Here is a 20,715-nt window from a genome sequence, read left to right as displayed (position 1 = left end):
GACTCCTAATTATCACAAAACTGATCTGATATGTGAGATTACACAATTTTGATGGCTGTTTCATATGGTACTCCAATTATTGTCCTGATCAACATCCTAGCTGGCTTGTTTCGCTGGGACTTAACCCTTTGTGAACTGAATTTAATATTTAGCGAAATCATTATTAGCTATTTTTAAAAGCTCTTTATCTGAACACATGCAGCATTCGTAACAAAATAGATGAGTTGACGACAAAAGTTGAAATAAATGGGTATGATCTGATAGCCATTACAGAGACGTGGTTTCAAGGTGACCAAGACTGGGAACTGAATATTCAGGGATATTTACCATTTTGGAAGGACAGGCAGAAAGGAAAAGGAGGTAGGGTAGCTCTGTTAATAAAGGATGAGATCAGTGCAGTAGTGAGAAATTTTGGCTCAGAAGATCAAGATAAGAAATAATAAGGGAAATAAGTCATTGGTGGGAGTGGTCTACAGGCCCCCAAACAGTAGCCACACTGTAGGACAGAATATAAATCAAGAAATAATGGAGGCTTGTAAGAAAGGTACGGCAATAATCATGGGCAATTTTAATCTTCATATTGATTAGACAAATCAAATTGGCAAAGGAAGAGTTCATAGAGTGAATGCGGGATGGTTTCTTGGAACCAACCAGGGAGCAGACTATTTTAGATCTGGTAATGTGTATTGAGTCTGGATTAATTAATGATCTCATAGTAAAGGATCCTCTTGGGAAGAGTGATCATAGCATGGTAGAATTTCAAACTCAGTTTGAGGGGGAGAAAGCTGGATCTCAAACTAGTGTCCTGAACTTAAATAAAGGCAATTACAAAGGTATGAAGACAGAGTTGGCTAAAGTGAACTGGGAAAATAGATTAAAGGGTAAGATGGTAGATGAGCAGTGGCAAACATTTAAGGAGATATTCCATAACTCTCAGCAAAAATATATTCCAGTGAAAAGGAAAGACTCCAAGAGAAGGATGAACCATCCGTGGCTAACTAAGGAAGTAAAGGATGTATCAAATTGAAAACAAAGGCATACAATGCTGTAAAGAATAGTGGAAGGCTGGAGGATTGGGATATTTTTAGAAACCAGCAAAGGACGGCTAAAAATATTATAATGAGAGAGAAGATAGTGTATGAGAGTAAACTAGCAAGAAATATATAAACAGACAGTAAGAGCTTCTACAGGTATATAAAAAGAAAGAGAGTAGCTAAAGTAAACGTTGGTCCCTTAGAGGATGAGACTGGAGAATTAATAATGGGAAACAGGGAAATGGTAGAGTCTTTGAACAAATATTTTGTATCGATCTTCATGGTAGAAGACACTAAAAGCATCCCAATAATTGATAATCACAGGGCTATTGGGAGGGTGGGGGCGGACTTAAAACAATCACTATCACTAGAGAACAATTACCGGGCAAACTAATGGGACTAAAGGTGGGCAAGTCCCCTGGACCTGATGGCCTGCATCCTCGGGTCTTAAAGGAAGTGGCTGCAGGGATAGTGGATGTATTGGTTGTAGTCTATCAAAATTCCCTGGATTCTGGAGGTCCCAGCGGATTGGAAAACTGCAAATGTAACGCCCCTATTAAAAAAGGAGGGAGACAGAACGCAGGAAACTATAAACCGGTTAGCCTAACATCTGTCATTAGGAAAATGCTGGAGTCCATTATTAAGGAAGCATTTAAAAAGGACATTTAGAAAATCATAATGCAGTCAAGCAGAGTCAGCATGGTTTTATGAAAAGGAAATCATGTTTGACAAATTTGTTGGAGTTCTTTGAGGATGTAACGATCAGGGTGGATAAAGAGGAACCAGTAAATATTGTGTATTTGGATTTACAGAAGACATTCGATAAGGTGCCACATAAAAGATTACTACACAAGATAAGAGCTCACGTTGTTTGGAGTAATATATTAGCATGGATAGAGGATTGGCTAACTAACAGAAAACAGAGAGTCGGGATAAATGGATCATGTTCCAGTTGGCAAATTGTAACTAGTGGGGTGCCGCAGGGATTTACAATCTATATTAATGACTTGGATGAAGGGACCGAGTATAATGTAGCCATCAAAGAATCTGCAAAGGGATAAACATAGGCTAAGTGAGTAGGCAAAAATTTGGCAGAATGTGAGAAAATGTGACGTTATCCACTTTGGTAGGAAAAATAAAAAAGCAAATTATTATTTAAATGGGGTGAGATTACAAAATGCTGTACTACAGAGGGATCTGGGGGTCCTTGTACATGAAACACAAAAAGTTAGCATGCAGGTACAGCATGTAATTAGGAAACCAAATGGACGGATGGAGTATAAAAGTAGGGAAGTCCTGCTACAACTGTACAGGGCGTTGGTGAGACCTACTGCATAGAGTTTTGGTCTCCATATTTAAGGGGGGATATGCTTGCATTGGAGACTGTTTAGAGAAGGTTCACTAGGTTGATTCGTGAGCTGAAGGGGTTGCCTTATGAAGAAAGGTTGAGCAGGTTGGGCCTATACTCATTGGAGTTTAGAAGATTCTGAGGGAGCTTGACAGGGAAAATGCAGAGAGGATGTTTCCCTCGTGGGGGAATCTAGAACTAGGGGCATCATTTCAGAATGAGGGGTCGCCCATTTAAAACGGAAATGAGGAGGAATTTCTTCTCTGAGGGTTGTGAATCTTTGGAATTCTCTACCCCAGAGAACTGTGGAGGCTAGGTCATTGAATATATTTAAAGTGGAGATAGACAGATTTTTGAGCAATAAGGGAGTGAAGAGTTATGGGGAGCGGGCAGGCAAGTGGAGCTGAGTCCAAGATCAGATTAGCCAAGATCTTATTGAATGGCGGAGCAGGCTCGAGGGGCCAAATAGCTGACTCCTGCTCCTATTTCTTATGTTCTTAAGTTCTCATTACATACATAAACAAACCCGCGACCTCTACCACCTGCAGGCGCATGAGAGCACCTGCAAGTTCCCTTCCAAGTTACATACCATCCTGTCTTGGAAATATATCGCTGTTCCTTCATCGTTGCTGGATCAAAAGCCTGGAACTCCCTCCCTAACAGCACGGTTCAAGAAGGTGGCTTACCATCACCTTCTCAAGGACAATCAGGGATGGGCAATAAATGCTGGTCTTGCCAGCGATGCCCAGCTCCTGGAACAAATTTTAAGAAACTCTTTCTAGGCCAAATAGGCAAAAGCACTGCATATATTTGGTGTCATTTTTGAATGTTGGAATACCTGATGCCTGAGCTGCACAGTGAAATATTCTTACACAGCGGGATGTGCAACATGTCTACTCACCGCACGTGGTTTCTGTACAACAAGGGTCATGTTGGCTTCTTTGAACAACTGGCACAAAACCGTGCCCTTTGCATACTACTGGTGGTGACAGAGGGCATTTGTGGGCTTTGCAAACAATGCTCATTGTTGCGTTATTGCAGAAACAATCTTGACAATTGCTTTGCCATGTTTCACCAATCTGTCACAAATACACAAAGACATGTTAGGTCTATATACAGGCTAAAACTGAAATTAATGTTAAGCGTAGTGACGGACATCATCTGCTTATCTAAAGAATGTACCTGTCTTGGTTTTCCATCAGGTCCTATACACTCTAGTAGATAAAAAAAAATGTCATTTAGTGTTTTATAAACTGATGCTGCGCTAAAACACATTAAAAGATAAACAATTAACAAAAAGAAAGAAAGCATAACATTCAAACAAAGAGAAGTGAAGGATAAGAATAAGTGATTGCTGATTAGAACTTCAAAAGATAGTCAGCCATCAGCACACAAGATTGTCTGACAAAATAAACACATGATTGAAATGTGCTTTGAGTTATTGTCCCCAATTTTCTTCTATCCTTGGGCTGGATTTTAGGCTTTTATGTTTTCGGGTGATAATGGCAAGTTAGCGGCCGAGAATAGTTTGCGCCTTAGTTGCTAAGTTTGGGTAACTGGACCCTGTGCAGCGCTAAGGGAGATGGTGTACACCTCTCTTGGTGCTAGGATGGGAACTCCCAAGCTAAACAGCCAGCCAGGGAGTGCTCTGAGAGAGGCCTGGGGAATGGGGGTGGGTGGGGGGAACTTAAAGAAAAACACAAAACATTCCCAAAACAATGCCCACGCCACCGCAACACAAATCGCACAAAAAATTAAAAGAAAATACAACTGCATTTACTTCTGGTGTATTTTACCTTCCTTTCCGCCGCCGGGATCGTGGGACTGCTCTAATTTCCCAGGCGGTCATTGCGGGCGCACTTCCGGGCGGACGGATCGGCCAAGACTCAAAACTCACGCCTGTGTCGCAACCAGGAGCACAGCTCTTCTGGGCGGTGCTGCTCAATGCCACCGCAAAACCCGACCAGAGGATCAAACCCGGAGTGCAAAGGACCGGAAAAATCCAGCCTCTTGTATATTACATCATCCCCAGAATGCAGAATTCTATCTGCAATTCTCAAACGCATATAAAATCCCTTCCCCATTGCTGTGGCAAACAAATTAGAGCTACACGCAGTCCACAGATGAGCCATGTCATCTTCTGGGGAAGATTGAATTCCTCGAACTTGGCAGTGACCCTACTACATACTGCAGAAATTGTTACTAAAGAAATATGCTTACCACAGATGTCTGTGCAGATGTCCAATGGTGCAAAAAGGAATTTTCCATCTGGGCAGTAACAACCTTCATTTTGACCACTCTTATCACTCGGTGCATTTTTGTCAGTGTACCTAATCATTAAAGAAAGCGTATTAATTATATACTGTAAAGGGGGAGAAAGAGAGAGGAACAGCATTCCAATTGTTATCGAGAATGCTTTGCTGAATAAGTACAACAAACCTTGAACTACAAGTAGGCTGTTCTTTTGGCTCACACGATTTATACTCCATTGTTGCAGGGCAGTGATATTCTGTTTGGGTTAAATTGAATAAGACAACTTGAGGAACTGAGCATCAAACCAAAATCTGTACAAATATTTTTGTTAATAATTGCATACTTTTGGATGTTTTAAAAATGTCCAATTTCATATCAAGAAAGGCTTTGATAGAGTAAATAAGGAGAAACTGTTTCCAGTGGCAGAAGGGTCGATAATCAGAGGACACAGATTTAAGGTGATTGGCAAAAGAACCAGAGCTAAGATGAGGAAAATTTCTTTACGCAGTGAGTTGTTATGATCTGGAATGCACTGCCTGAAAGGATGGTGAAAGCAGATTCAATAATAACTTTCAAAAGGGATTTGGATAAATATTTGAAGGGCAAAAATTTATAGGTCTGCGGGAGAGTGGGACTAATTGAACAGCTTTTTCAAAGTATTGACAAAGACACGATGGGCTGAATGGACACCTGTGTTGTATAATTCTATGATTCTATGAAGACAGAATTAATTACTTACGACATGATCCATTGGTTTGTTCTCGCCAGCTGATACAGATATCTCCTTTAGATTTACAAATCTTAGAATAGATTGCTAAACTGGAACATATTACTGTGTCATTCCTCATGTGGCATCCATCCTGTACACATGCTTCATAATATGGGCCTGGAGGGACTACATCATGGCATTTTGAAAAGACACTGAGGAAACAAAGATTATTATAAATTCATAAAGTTCAATGTTGAGCTGTTGCACTTCCTGTGCAGTTGGCTGACCTAGTTTTCTATGCCCCCATTCAGTTGATGCTGGGGTGGAACTATTATCTCCCTCCATCTTATCTCTCTTTTCTCCTTCCTGTTTAATTTGCCTCTCCCCTCCTCAAGAACTGACCAAATCAGGCCATTCATCACTGTGAGGAGAAATCCATTCATGACAATGCTTTAAAAGACCCCAATTGACTGGCATGCTGCCAAGGATTCGCTGATTATGAGTAGAGATTTTATTAATTTTGATTCTATTTTTCGTTAGTGTCATAATATCTATTAAGCTGTTTACATATTCAGTATAAATTGATTCCTTGGCCTACTATGTCACAGGATGCCAGTTTACATATTGCAGGTGGCCTTGTAACTGAAATAGATAGGCCCTCCAACTGGTCCATTTCAGGAACCTACCCAAAATGGCAAGAACGCCAATGTAACCGGAATGACCCAATGCCACGTTCAGACCACTACTGCCCTGGTTACACCAAGCGGAGATCTGAAAATCACTCCCACACCATTACAGAACATACTTAAAACCCACACTACATGCACACTTAAAACTCACACTACACATACACTTAAAGCCCACACAACACATACATTTAAAGCCTAACACTACACACACATTTAAAGCCCACACTACACATATACTTAAAGCCCACACTGCACACACAAATAGGGCTAGAAATTCAACTTATTTGCACCTCCCGTTAGTGCCCCCGGGGGCACTAATGGGGCACAAATGAGTTTGTGAGCAGGTGCAGTGCTGCTAATGATTCCTGCCATATTGGCATTGCGCCCTGATCTCCTGTCCCCGGAGATAGTCACGTCATCGCGTGCGCATCGGCCAGTTAGGACACCCAGCCCCAAAATTGACTGCAGGAGGCGCGTCTCAGGCGGCCGGCCGCTAGCGGGGCGATGAATAAAGGCGAGGTAGCCGACTCTAAACTAAAAACGTACCTAGCTTTCCTGCTGCTGATCCGGTTTCTTCATGGGATCACTCAGCCCGGCACTCTGCTTGAGTGTCGGGCTGATCGCGCGACACACTTACTCCCTGGTGGTCCAGATAGGACCCTTTTTATTATGCAGAGTCGGCAGCGCGGGCCCTTCTCTTTAAATGCGGGAAGGGCCCCTCAGACACGGCAGTTCTGCGCGGCCCGTTAGCGCCCCTTGATTTAGCGCTCCACTTCCATCCGGGGCGGTAACCCGAATTTGTAGAGCGGGGCGGGACATCCGCGTCTGATGCTAAGTCTTGTGCCTCCCGCTTGTTACTGCCCCCAAATGGGGCGATGCTGAATTTTTCCCTGTTAAAGTTCACACTAACATACACTACACAAACACTTAAAGCCCTCACTACACACACACACACACACAAAGGCCACAAAATTCACCTCCGTAGCACCAGTACTTTTGGGCTTTAAAAAGAAAATGCCATCTACCTCACTTCCGGCTTGGCCTGTGCTATTCGCCATCTTGGTGCGGGCGATAGCGATATGTGCGTGCGCCGCCAGTAGGCAGATCGTGACGTCAGAATGCATGTAAGGCTGTTTAGACACACAACTGCAAATTTCGACGTCGCTGCTGCATTCAATGCTCTCTTCTAAACACAGGCAGCTGAACGTGTGTTCAGCTGCTCAAGGGACCCCCCACCAACACTACTTAAAGGGGTACAACCAACTTGCAGGTTAGTTGCTGATTGATTTTGTACTAGCTCTTGCAGAGTTTGTAGGAGTACTGGGTTGCTGGAAGAGATTTGAAAAGTTGTTAAAGTGTGCAGGGAGTGCTGCTGAACATTGGGAAGGTGTTGGCTGCTACTGGAAGGCCTCTGAATACACCACCTGATCCTAGTCATGGGGGCTCTAGTTGCAGTCCCTCTCGCGTTGCAACATAATAGGGAGATGGAGCAGAGGCAGCAAAGAGACAAGCTGCTCGCAGAGGCAGGAGTAGGAGGTTCTAAGCAGGTGGCCTTACCCACCTAGGGTCTTTAGGGAGCACTTCTCATACCTGACCTAAGCCAGGAGCAGTGTGTTTGGCGACTCCACTTCATCAAGCAGATGGTCACAGAACTCTGCTACTTCTTTGGAAACAGGCCAACAGCAGGGCGACAACAGCGCTGCTGGTGGCCCCCAAAGGTGACTGTGGCCCTCAATTATTTTCACTAGCGGGCCCTTCTAGGCTGGAACAGGCGACACAGCAAACATCTCCCAGTTCGCCATCCATTTCTGCATCCGGGAGGCCAGAGGTTGTGTACGCTAGGAGATGGAACTTCATTGTTCTGCGCTCCAAATACAGATATTGGTACAGAGAAAAGCCAGGATATCGGGCTTCCCCATGGTGCAGGGTGCCATCAACTCTTCACACGTGGCTTTGCAACCGCCGCATCTCAATCTACCATAATTGCAAAGGGAACCACTCATTTAATGTGCAGTTGGCGACCATACGCAGCACATCATGCTAGTGAATGGCAATAGTCATGATGCATTCATCCTGCACCAGTCCGCTATGCCAGCTCATACTACACACACAGTGACAGCCCATATATGCACACTTAAAGCCGACACTAGACATTGACCACCCACACTACGCACACTTGAAACCCACACTACACATACACACTGACAGCCCCCACGACACATACACACACTGACAGTCCCCACTACACACACACTGACAGCACTCACTACACACACACACTGACAGCCCCCACTTCACACACACTGAGAGCCCACACTACACACACACTGACAGCACCCACTACACACACACTGACAGGCCACACTCCACACACACAGATAGCAACCACTACACACACATAGACAGCCCCCACTGCACACACACACAGACAGCCCCCACTGCACACACAGATAGCAACCACTACATACACACAGATAGCAACCACTAAAACCACAGACAGCCCCCACTACACACACACAGACAGCCCACACTACACACACTTAGGGCTCAATTTTCCCTACCGAGGTGAAAGAAAGGCAGGCGATGTCCGAGGCAGCCTGCGACCCCGCTCCTGGCTCCATGCCGGCTTCCCCCACGACTTTCCCTAGACTGGGCTTGTTAAGCCCGCCCGGCAAGATTCCCGGCCAATTGAAAGGACACGTCATCAGCCAGATTCCACATCTATTTTTACAGTTGTGCTGTCAGTGTTCTGCAGCTTTGAGGTGCTGCAAACTCTGACAAGCACAGCACAAAGGTGCACGGCTGCACCCAGTTCTCCCATGATTTCCTCCATACACATGGAGGAAGTCACAGCACGCAGGGTGGTTCTCTTCCCTTCCAACTGACAGAAGAGACCTCCCCATGATAGCCTGGTTGCACATTGCACAGGAGGGCACAAGCAGGGATGTGGTCAGGACAACCTGGCTGCAGTGGCACAAACCTTTCAATGATCTCAGTAGATCACGAAACGTTACTGCAAAGCCACATTTAATCTCATCCACCTGTACTACTCATCACATCCCCATCACTCTGCCTTCCCTACACTACTCATCCTTACTCACACCAACTGACCTTGCATTTCTACCCACCCCTTTGTATCTATCTACATTATCTCACTAGCCCCGCACACTCACCCTCATCCTTGTCCAATCATACCAACTAACAACACACAAGGGTAGGCACTTGGGTGTTATCGCCAATGCTGATGTAAAGTTTCTGCTAATGTGATGACAAATATTGAAATCTTTATTTTCAACAACTTGTGTTCTTGGACTGATCTGTGTGCATCTTTGGAAGTGGCTTAATAAGTTGCAGTGAATGGTGAGACATAACGATAGCCCCCAATGGTGATGTGTGTGAAAGAAATGTCTTATTCCGCCCTGTTCCCGCTAGTGGCAGGGGGTGGGGGGCGCAATGAGGCTAAATTCCTCCCATTATATGCAGGACCTGTGCAAAAGCATTGGAGGGTGGCAAATATTACAATTCTAGCAGTACTATTTGTATTAACTGTGTGAACAGAAGGGGCATTGAGAAAAGGTTGGCCCTATACCTGCTCTCAGCATATGTAAATCCTGCTGAGCCTATCAGGGTGCTTCTGCCGGCATTTTTCAGGGCTGCTCTGGAATTCTAGACTTTAGACACCATCTCCGCTCCTCCCACCCCCAATCGTCTGGCAGGACATGGTATAGGGGGGGGAGGGAGATGTGCAGAGAAAAAATCATCTCCATTGGGATTTTCAGTGGAACATAAATGAGGAACCTGACTGCTCTGGATTCTGCCAATTGATCCTCTGTGACAACTCTGCCAGAATTGAATCTCTACAGAGGGCTGAATTTCTACTCCAGTGACTCCATTTGTAGGTAAATCAAAGAGGGCACGATCTTATAAGGAGTAGACACATAAAGGGTAAAATTAGAAGAAATATTAATGTAAAGAGTTAGAGGAATATAGAATGTTTTGCAACAATTGGTGATCAATGTTAAATTGACGACAGTATTTAGAATGATTACTTGCCTGAAGAAGAAAATAGCCTGGAGAGAAAGCAGCCTTGAAAGGTGCCTGAATTCAGTGCAGTCAAGGGCTGAATTACTTCATGTTAGGATAAAATTTGTACATTGCTTTACAATTCCTGATATGTGAATGAAAGGCAGCAAACAGTTTATTGATTAAATGGGCTGACCACATTCCAAACCCGACCAAGTTGTGATTTTCATACTGAGATATGACTTACGGGCCTAAAATGATTTTGCAAATCTCTGATACGGCACAAGGTGTGGTAGGTACAGTTGACATGATGGTTGTAGTTCCTGTATGTGACAGAGTTGAATGAGGTGTTGGTGTTGGTGATGGGGTTGTAGTCCCTGCTTCACAGTGTGGCTTATTCACATCTGTAACGTGCCAGTAAGGTGCTGAACGAGAGCAAGAAGACACCACAGTTCCATCAGGCAATGTGCAGCCATCCGTCCCGCTGTTTGTACAGCTCCCTAGGGAATTGGGAATTTGAAACATTAGATCAAATTTCATCACAAGCTCACAAGATATTTACGGATGAGGAAGGCCATTTGGCCCATCTTATTCATTCATTCAGACAGATCCTAATGTCGCCCCATTGTAGCATCCAATTCTTAAATTCTATCTGGATGTTTATTCCACATGTTGACTCCTCCTTGTGTGAAGAAGAATTCCAGATATCTGTCTTAAAAGTACTCCTCTCTGGTTTGAACTTGTCCCCCCTTGTTCTACTCACACAGTTTAATGTAAAGTACCATTCTGGGTTATATACCTCCATTAGATCACCTCTCAGTCACTATATTTTCTCTTACAAAGGAATATCCTGAAAAACAGGGAATGAGAAAGGAATATCCCTGAAAAAAGAGCAAGAGTTTTTGCAATTTGGGGTCTTGACTTTCAAAACATCATGTATAAAGTGTCCTGCCATAAACTCTCCTTAATTTGTTTAATCTCCTGAGGGAAAGGATTAACCACAGTAAAACTTTCAAGGATCAAAAATCTCCATCAGCCTTCAGAAAATCAGTTGAAAGCTCCAGAGTCTCAATCCATATTACAGTCTCAAGTCAGACAACATTTTATAATATTGAAAACTTAAAGTAAAAGTGGTAATTCAAGTGTTACATACCACACTGTCCTTCGACATTCTTTCCAAAGATCTTGTAGGGGAGGTCTATTGTAAAGTCCAGGCCATCAAAAGTAATAGTGGAATTAATGGCAATAATCTCAATCTTTATAGTGATCCCTGAGGAACTGATCCTTATCCCGTCGTAGTAATAAGGTGGTATAATCTCCTGACTATTGAACAGTGCCTGTACAACAGAAACAAAGTCCTTCAGTCAACTACTGCCTTATTTCGGTCACATCTGTACTTTCTAAACTTGAGGAAGCAGTTGGTAACTTGGTTTTCAATTTCAAAAAGAATCAGAATTTTTAAACACTTTTATTCACAAAATTATTGAGAATGTCCTGAAAATATTTTTCATAGGATCAGGATGGATTTAAGATTAGGATTCCGAAAATGATGCTGTACATTATTAATAACTTACACATTGCCTGCCAATCTGATTTGATCATTTTTGAAGATTACTGGACAGATTAGTAGTGTTGAAGTTAAGAGTCCAGCACCAGTGGGTGGCATATATAGGCCGGAATTTCTTTACCTGGGTGGCTCCGTTGCTGGTGGTCGCCATGGCAGGTCGCAACCCCATTCTTGCTTCCATCTTGTTGCAGAAATCAACTTTGCACTAATGGGGCCTATTAAACCTGCCCTACGCGTAACCCAACCCTATTAAATGGTGCGGGTCTGATGACGTCATCCATGATGCATTTTCAGCCAGGATATTTAAAGTAACCATGGCCACATTGCATTTGAAGATTCATCCAGGAGTGTGCAGTTACTGAACTGGAGATTTTGATTGTTCCAAATACTTGGAAATATGAATGCACAGAGGCAGAGGAGTGCATCCAGGTTCTCCGATAACTCCCTCCATAAGCTTGTGGATGGAGTCAGAGCACACAGGGAGGTCCTCTGCCCTTCAAATGGTTGGAAGAGACCTCTCCAGGAGAGAAAAAGTGTCTGGCTCCAAGCTGCAGAGGAGGTGAACAGCAGGGATGTGATCAGAAGGACTTGGGTGTAGTGCCGGAAACATTTCAATGATCTCATTCAACTTCATCCTGCTGTGCCTCTCATCACATCCCCATCACTCTGCCTTCCCAACTCTACCCCTGCACATCCTTACTCACATCAACATATCTTGCACGTCCACACATCCCTCTCTCTCTATCTACATTATCACATCTCACTAGCCACCCCTCACACCCCCTCAGCCTAATGCAATCATACCAACTAACACACAAGGAGGCCATTTGGCATGGCCTCCCTAATTCATCATAGTCTCTCTCTAAAGATGCAGCCCATCCGTTCCTTACACTCATTCCATCACTCTTACTCAAACTTTTCTTCTTTCCCTCCTTGCAAGAAAAGATAGCTCAAAATAAGAGGAATAGGGAGATAACTGGAGATAGCCCTCCATCAGTTGCCACCCTCACAGCAGCATAGGAGGCTGCATTAGAAGTATTGGGAATCGGCAAGCAACTGGAGGTGGGAGACGGAAAGAGGCGTACATCTCAGTAACCTGGTGATTGAATTACATATCATACAGCTACATGGCATACATCAGTCACTCATATCATCGTTCCTTCATTGTCGCTGGGTCAAAATCCTGGAACTCCCTCCCTAACAGCACTGTGGGAATACCTTCACAACAAGGACTGCAGCGGTTCAAGAAGGCGGCTCACCATCACCTTCTCAAGGACAATTAGGGATGGGAAATAAATGCTGGCCTTACCAGCGATGCCCACATCCTGGAACAAATAAAAGAAAATATGGGGACTGATGTCAGTACCCAGTGAATGGTCATCATTTGCATAATGGTATCTGCACCCATTCTTCATATGACATATCGAACTCATCTCTTTACTCTCCCACAGGTCCATCAAGAGCCTCCCCCCCAATTCTCCAGGAGGAAGAGGAAGACAACTCCTCAGTGGGGGCTCCTCCCAAAGCACTCACGCTTCTTCCCCATTGCCACCCCTTCAGTCAGAGCCCCAGATGCCTCCTTGGACAGCAATGACCGAGTCTGCCCCTGCGCAGTCGCAGGAGGAACAGACTTTTTTGGGGTCATCAGGGGCTCCAAAACCCAGAGGACATCTGCCAAGAATGTCGTAAGCAGTCGCATCAGGGAAGTGAGCAGGTTGCCTCTACCTCTGCTAAAGCCGCAGGGGTAGCACTTCATAGAGGCACTCGTAAGAGAAAGATAACACACAAGTAGATTCACAAAGGTAGCCATCTGGGTGTTTTATACAATGTTTCTGTAACGTTTCCGTTAATGTGATGTCACACATAAAAATCTTTATTTTCACCACTTTCCGGCTTGGACAAATTTGTGCGCACCTTTGGAAGTACTTTTGTGAGTTGGAGTGAATGGTGACCCATAATGTTACTTCCAGCAATGGTGGTCAGTGTGAAAGGAATGGCTTGGTCATTGTAGGGATTGGTGTTGCTGTGGGGTGGTGCCAACCTGGTGCAGCATGTGGCAGCTATATAGGTGTACTGTGTAAAGTTAAGTAAGTCTGGCCATGCTGAGCCCATCCCTAGCCTCACTGGCAGTAATGTGCTCGGGTGCTAGTGGGATCTAGACCGCAGGTTCCTCCAGCTCCTCCTCGTCTTACTGGTGCTCCTCCTCCTCCTCTGAAGAGGCTGTGTGCTCAGAGCCTTGTTCCTCATGCAGAGCTAATTCTCGCTGCTGCGCTATGTTGTGTAGGGCGCAACAGAACATGGCAATTCTGGAGACACTGGCTGGTGTGTACTGAAGGGCTCCTCCAGATCTGTCAAGGCATCTGATGTGCATTTTCAGCATGCCTATTGTCTTCTCTATGACACATCTGGTGGAAATGTGGCTTTCATTATATCTCCCTTGGGCCTCAGTACTTGGCCTCAAGGGTATCATGAGCCATGTCTTCAGTGGATAGCCCTTGTTTCCAAGCAGCCAGCCGAAAAGTCTGTTTGGAGGAGCTGAGGGAGGGTGAACTGGCACAGGACAAAAGAGTCCTGGCAGCTGCCAGGGAATTTGGCACACTTATGCATGATGATCTTCCTATGGTTGCAGACGAGCTGCACATTGAGGAAGTGGAGCCCTTGCAGTTGACAAAGACTGCTGGGGGATGATGGGGTGCCCTGATGGCCACATGTGTTCAGTCGATGACTCCCTGCACTGATGGGAAGCCAGCCGGAGCAGCTAAGCCAAGCACTCACTCAGTAACACTAACTTCATCAGTGGCAAAATGGATATAATTAGCTGACTTGTCAAACAGGGCATCGGTGACCTGTGTGATGCATCTGAGGCGGCCGACTGCGAGATGTCACAAATGTCTGCTACAGATCCCTCGAAAGAGTCTGAGGCTAAGAAGGTGAAAGTGCTGTTGACTTTGACAGCCACTGGTAAGGCATGTCCATCCACTCCTCTGGGCTGCAGGTCTCCAGCAATCTGCAAATGTCTGATATGACCTGGCAGGATAGCTTGAGCCTACTCAGTCAATGTTGAGGATGCTCAACTTCTGCCTGTATACCCTGTGTTGGGGGTACCACCTCAGATTCTCAAACCTGAACAGGGCTGCCCACAAGCCATAAGACCCATTAACTTCCTTTGGGGCTTCCGCCAAGCAGAGACCACGAAAATGAGAACCGAGTTTTTGTGATAGCATTTCTATTCAGTTTTGATGTTTGCACCTGTTGTAAGCACTGCCTCACCTAGGAGAATTTGCCCACAAGTTCCAGTGCAACAGAGAGGACACAAAGCCCCAGGCCGGAATTTTATGGAGTCCGTGCAGGAGTGATCAGAGGCAGGTCGAGTGGGAAATTTGCAATATTTTGGAGCGAGTCGGAAACCTGCCATCTTCCCGCCCACACGTGCCTTCCTTCAGGTGTGTTTACTGGCATGGCAGCGACCCGAATAGCTGAGGCAGGCGAGCTAATTTAAATCATTATCAGGTAGTTGTCAGACCCTTAAGCGTCTACCTTTCAAATTTCCCTGGATGACCACGGGAATCACACAGCGCAGGAACCATGTCTGTGAACCTGAGGCGGAAGTTGAGTGCCCATTGATCCGGCTGATCAGTGAACAGCATGGAAAGTACAGGTCGGCAGTAAACAGAGTGATACTGAAAACAAGTCCAATCTTTCTCTACATGTGCAGTAAAAGGTATTCCTGGCTGAAGGAGTTTTTGGATAGCAGCTAGAAAGTCCACCAATTGGCAGCCAATACCACTGACGATGACTCTCAGGCCTGCAGTGGCAGTTGACTTTTTTCTCCCGTGTTCAGCTTCAAAGTCCCGCTAAGAGGTAGGCTTGCAGTGGGGGAACTTCGGGCCTATTAAAATGAACTGAACCTGGAGATACTTCATATGTGAGTCTGGTAAATAATAACACGCTGTTGTATCATGGGAATATCATAATTAACATTCATTCAGTCCTTATCTGATATTCACACAAGCACTCTTTCAGCAGTGGTCAGCAGGAATCCTGGATAATTGTTATCTCTTGCTAGGCCATCCCAGCTAAAATCCAATAGCAATACTTGCAAGGCACTGAACTGGAGGCCTTCTTGGTGTATGTGGAAATGCATTTACCCTGAGCTGTAGGGGAGCTATTTACACATTTGTCATAAATGGAAAATGCAGCAGTCGTACCTTGGCTTTTACTGTACCGTTGACAGTCATCCGAGTCAGTGTTATTACTGAAGATTTGTAGAATACTATGATGGCTTTAGGGCACGAAAGATCTTTCTCAACATCACAGAAGTTGTTGTCTATGTAAATTTTGAAGCCCTTGATTATTTCTTTTATTTGCTTCACCAGAATGTAAGTGCAGTTTCCTTGGAATGTGTAATCAGTTCCACCAAAAGTAAGGTAGTGAGTGCCGCCCCATCCAGTACAAACACCTGGAATTTCAAAGTCACATTCTGAGTTTCCAGCAAAATTATTTATTTTAGTCAGATGATAGATTGTTAATCAATAAACGCATCATGCCTCAGTCATTTATTTTCATGCAAAGAAGAGCACATTTGGTTATATCCATTTGTAAACGCAGGCATAGACCAACCCAAACTGATGGGATGAAAGTCCCCTGTCTGTATAGGTAATTTCAGAAATACTTTTGGGCAGCTTCAATCCATTTCCCACACTGCAAAGCATCCCTTAATTTTGCATTAAGTTAGCAGTGTCATTTTGGCTCTGTTGGTTGCATTCATGCTTCTGAGTCAGAAGATCATAGGTTGAAGCCCCACTGAGCACTTTAGCAAATAGTTAAGGCTAAGATTCCAGTGCATCATTGAGAGAATGTCACATTGTCAGAGGTGCTGTCTTTAAGACGAGACATTAAACCAATATTAAACTGAGACCCCACCTGCTTGTTTGGACATAACAGATCCCAAAGCACTATTCGAAGAAGGGCAGGAGGCTCTTCAAAATTCATTCCTCAACCAACACCACCAAAATAGATTAACTGGTTATTTAATACATTTTGAGTTTGTGGGGACCTTGGTTTGTGCAAAATTATTACCATTTTTGTTGACACAACAAAAGTTGTGCTTAAAAAAGCATTTTGTTGGCTGTGACGTGCTCTGTGAGAACCTAAGGATATGATTAGGCACTATACAAATTATTTCCTTCTTTGTCACTCACCGAGACAATACGATAGAGGATTTGGAAAATGGGAACACTTTGTATTAGTGCAGTAGGTGGACTGCTTCTAAGGTTGGTGCAGCAGTGAATTTTATCCTGCTAAGGTTTGAGATTTCTTAATTAACATATCCCGATCTCCTGATTCTTGCGATTTTTCTAACTCTGAAAAAAATGCCTTCAGAAACTGCTCCTTTGCTATCAGGAAATAAAACAAGAAAACAGATAGTGTTGCTGCCTCTCTCAGGAGTTCATGTGGCTAACACATGCCTCCTGCTTCCAGCAGTGTTCCTCTTTCAGTTAGGACCTCCATTGGGAGTTAAAGGTTTTGTGTATTTAATTATTTTTTAACAGAAAGGAAATTTGACCCCACTAATTTTATCTGACCGACCAAGCCCCTCGGAAGATTCTAGGTTTTTGCCCCAGTGTTTGGGTTATTATTATAATTTTTGTACAGCAGGAGTGAGGATTCTAATTAGGTAACTGTCAAAACTGCGTCTCACTCTGGTTGCTCACTCGGTGTTTAAGAGTGTTTTAACTGGGGTCCCATTGCTTCAAAATATTAAAATTACTAGTTCAGTAATTTTTATTTTTAAATACAAAATGTAAATATATACAGCTGTGGAGGTTGGGTCATTGAATATATTTGAGGTGGAGATAGATTTTTGAGTGATAAGGGATAAGGGATTATGGGAAGCGGGCAGGGAAGTGGAGCTAAGTCCACGATCAGATCAGCCATGATCTTATTGAATGGCGGAGTAGGCTCGAGGGGCCGTATGGCCTACTCCTGCTCCTATTTCTTATGTTCTTATACCTACATTAACTACAATAAGCTGTTTAGCTGTTTCTATTGATACTTTACATTGAATGTTGATTTTTCTATTTTAGATTAGTGAGTGATTTTTGTTTTTATAATGTTTGTGCAATTTAATGCATCGGCAGCTACTTTATTAATTTTATGTTATGCGGCCTGTAAACAAATATTTGTTATAAGATTATTCAGAATTTTTACTTTAAAGAATTCAGTGTTCATGCCCATTTCTTGAGGTACCTGACATCAAAATGAAGGAATCGGTATTGACCTTTTGTATCAAATTCATATTTTCATATACGTTCCTCTCTTTAAAACATTCAACATTGGCTATAAGTTTCCAATTAGTTGCCATGTTTTGCCACTGGCTTGTCCATTTAACTAGTACATTGTGTGCTGTGCACTCAATCAAATATAATAGCAAATCTGTTTTAGTAAAACTCTATTGGGAATTTTGACATTCTAAATAATCATCAAGTGTGCAATGTTATATTCAAAAAGGAGTAGTTGAAAATTGGATGTCTGAGTGCGGGCAGGGAATTGAAACAAAAGCATGGTCTGCTAGCGTGCTTGGAGTGTCCTATCTCTGGTGCTCCTTTTTTGTCGGGAGGTTCCTTGAATCCTGCTGTGCTGTACCCCACTTAGAAATGCTTAATGCTGAGACTGGGTGCCTAAAGTGGAAAGTGTTTCATTTCCCAGCACGAACACCCCAGACCTTGATCAACACAAGGTTCACACAGAAAGGTTTAGCAAGAGTAGAAAACTACTTAGGCAGAGACATGTACAAGGAGCAGAAGCTGAGAGGAGGGGATTAAACTTTGCCCGTTGTCCCCGTCATTCTATTTCATCATCATTTTGCCGACTGATTTCCATCATATGTTCTGAGATAAAGCAATAGCCTTGCACTGAATGGGATCTCCCTCGCAAAGCTTCTCCACAGTCCAAACACATAGCCTCACAGTTTGTAACTGTTAGTGCACACCCAAGACCTCATTGTTCCATCCCCACACCAAGTGGATGTATTTTGCATGTGCCTACATTACAAAGCCTCCTTTCTGATTGAATTTTAAAAATATTTCTCCCTGGAAGTATTAGAAGTTTGTTCTGTATTATTTTTTACAATTCCAGTAATTTTTGCACAAGAATCATATCATCTCTCTATGGACATGAACTATATTGCTTATTTCCTTTATTTGCTTATGAGCACAGTGACTCTTATGTCCTTAACCTTGGACATATCTATTGGATTTCCTTTTTGTTTGGTGGGGGGGCGGGGGGGGGAAGCATTACCCCTTGTCTCTTTCTGGGTCTCTAGCACATTCATCTCCTATGCCTGGTATCAGACTTTGCCAGAGCTGCATTTGAACTGCCTGCTCGGAGATGCACAAAAGCAGCTTAACAATGATGCTGTCTCTAATTTTGGTTGTGGAAATTGTTTAGATGTTGCATTGTATAACAGGCAATTAGTGGAGCAGTGAACCACATGCTGCTGCTCCAATATGCTGCCTCCATCTCTGTATCTTTTACATCACAATTTAATTTTGGTAATGCAATACTCACAGTCACACTCATACTGATAGCAACAGCCAGATTGGTCATAAACTTTTTTGGGTTCCAGTCCATTTTGACATGTGATCGGATTAGCACTTGGGCATTTCACCGGCACTACAGAAACGGTGTTGTTCCCTCTACAGATTCCCACTGTGCAATTGTCAAGCATCCAAGTTTCGTTTATCTGTGGTTTGTAGAGAGAAAAGGAAAATCCTTCAATGCTTAAAAACAAGACTTAAGTAACATAGCATTTATAGAATTCCTGGACTGAAGAGGTTGTAAATCCCATTTTCACCTGGGAGGAGCGCAGAATATGGACTCAAAACTGGCTGTGTCATCCCCTTTAGACCGGACTTTTAAATTCCGGTTGTGGGGGGCGGTGTCGTATGTAGATCTTCCATCTGTTCCACCCCATCAAGGGGCATTTCTAAGTTTCCCTGTGAAATTCCTCCCTTTATATTCTTGAAAGGCCTCAGTGGGGCTCACACTAGTTGAGACCTGGCTTAAGTCCCTTTGAGGCCTTCTGAAGGCGCCAAACCTTTTGATAAAAAATCTAAAGTAACCAACCAACAAGAAGAAACAAAAGAGCAATGATCTCCCAATGAGATTGGACAGAAGAATCAATGGGATAAAGAAGGGTGATGAACAGTGCTCCCAAAAAACTAATATCCCTCAATCACCCACTGACTCAAATCAATTCTCCCTTACATTTTTTATCCTAGTTGAGTTGTGCTGCACCTGACATGACCTCCCTTGGGTTTCTGGAATCAGGTCAGCTAAATAGGCCTGGGTAAATGCTCCCTTTGTACATCCCTAACCCTTGACAGGGCCTGGAAAATGGGAAGGAAGGTCAGCCCCTGCAGTAGGCCTGTGAGATCCAGAACAGTGATAATAGCTATTGCCTGTGGGGCCTTCTAACTGCTGTCCAAAACCAGCAGCCAGAAGACCTCAAACTCCCAATATACAATCCAGAACCTGAACAAAAGGTACTTACATTTTTTCCAGAGCCATCCTCTTGCTGCCTGCTGCCTTAGATCCTCCAATATGAATTAGGGTGGACAAAGGGCATAAAGCCCCTTTTGTATTGCCCATAGATTTCCTAAGAATTCGCTGATGGAAGACTTAGCAGCTGTGCCCACCACTTGCATAATTGGGCTAATGAAGTCGGAGGTACCTAACATGCATGCTACCTCATTTTCCTATTGTTAGGTGGGTGTTCTCTCATTGGAGAGATAGGAACATAGGAACAGGAGTAGGCCATTTAGCCCCTCGAGGCTGTGACGCCATTCAATGAGATCATGGCTGATCTGCGACCTAACTCCATATACCCGCTTTTGACCCATAACCCTTGATACCTTTGGTTAACAAAAATCTATCAATATCAGATTTAAAATTAACAATTGATCTAGCATTGTCATTTGGAGAAGAGAGTTCCAAACATAATCCACCCTTTGTGTGCAGAAGTGTTTCCTAATTTCACTCCTGAAAGTCTGGCTCTAATTATTAGATTATGCTCCGTAGATCTAAATACC

At 43.8% G+C, this 20,715-nt stretch overlaps 1 protein-coding gene across 1 annotated transcript in view; it reads right to left on the bottom strand.

The window, feature by feature from the left end:
• Positions 1-20,715, bottom strand: part of LOC139279613 (mucin-2-like) — a 442,102-nt gene that overhangs the window by 24,951 nt on the left and 396,436 nt on the right. Inside the window, exons 74-82 of the mRNA XM_070898728.1 lie at positions 19,193-19,367; positions 15,832-16,082; positions 11,210-11,393; positions 10,304-10,556; positions 5,375-5,556; positions 4,822-4,891; positions 4,603-4,712; positions 3,565-3,596; positions 3,284-3,461 (exon numbers count right to left, since the gene is read on the bottom strand). Coding sequence (XP_070754829.1) covers positions 3,284-3,461; positions 3,565-3,596; positions 4,603-4,712; positions 4,822-4,891; positions 5,375-5,556; positions 10,304-10,556; positions 11,210-11,393; positions 15,832-16,082; positions 19,193-19,367 — 1,435 coding nt within the window. The remainder of the gene's footprint in view (positions 1-3,283; positions 3,462-3,564; positions 3,597-4,602; positions 4,713-4,821; positions 4,892-5,374; positions 5,557-10,303; positions 10,557-11,209; positions 11,394-15,831; positions 16,083-19,192; positions 19,368-20,715) is intronic.

The sequence above is a fragment of the Pristiophorus japonicus genome, chromosome 14, assembly GCF_044704955.1.
Source record: "Pristiophorus japonicus isolate sPriJap1 chromosome 14, sPriJap1.hap1, whole genome shotgun sequence".
In the NCBI taxonomy this organism is placed as follows: Eukaryota; Metazoa; Chordata; class Chondrichthyes; family Pristiophoridae; genus Pristiophorus; species Pristiophorus japonicus.
This window is presented reverse-complemented; position numbering and strand designations above follow the sequence as displayed.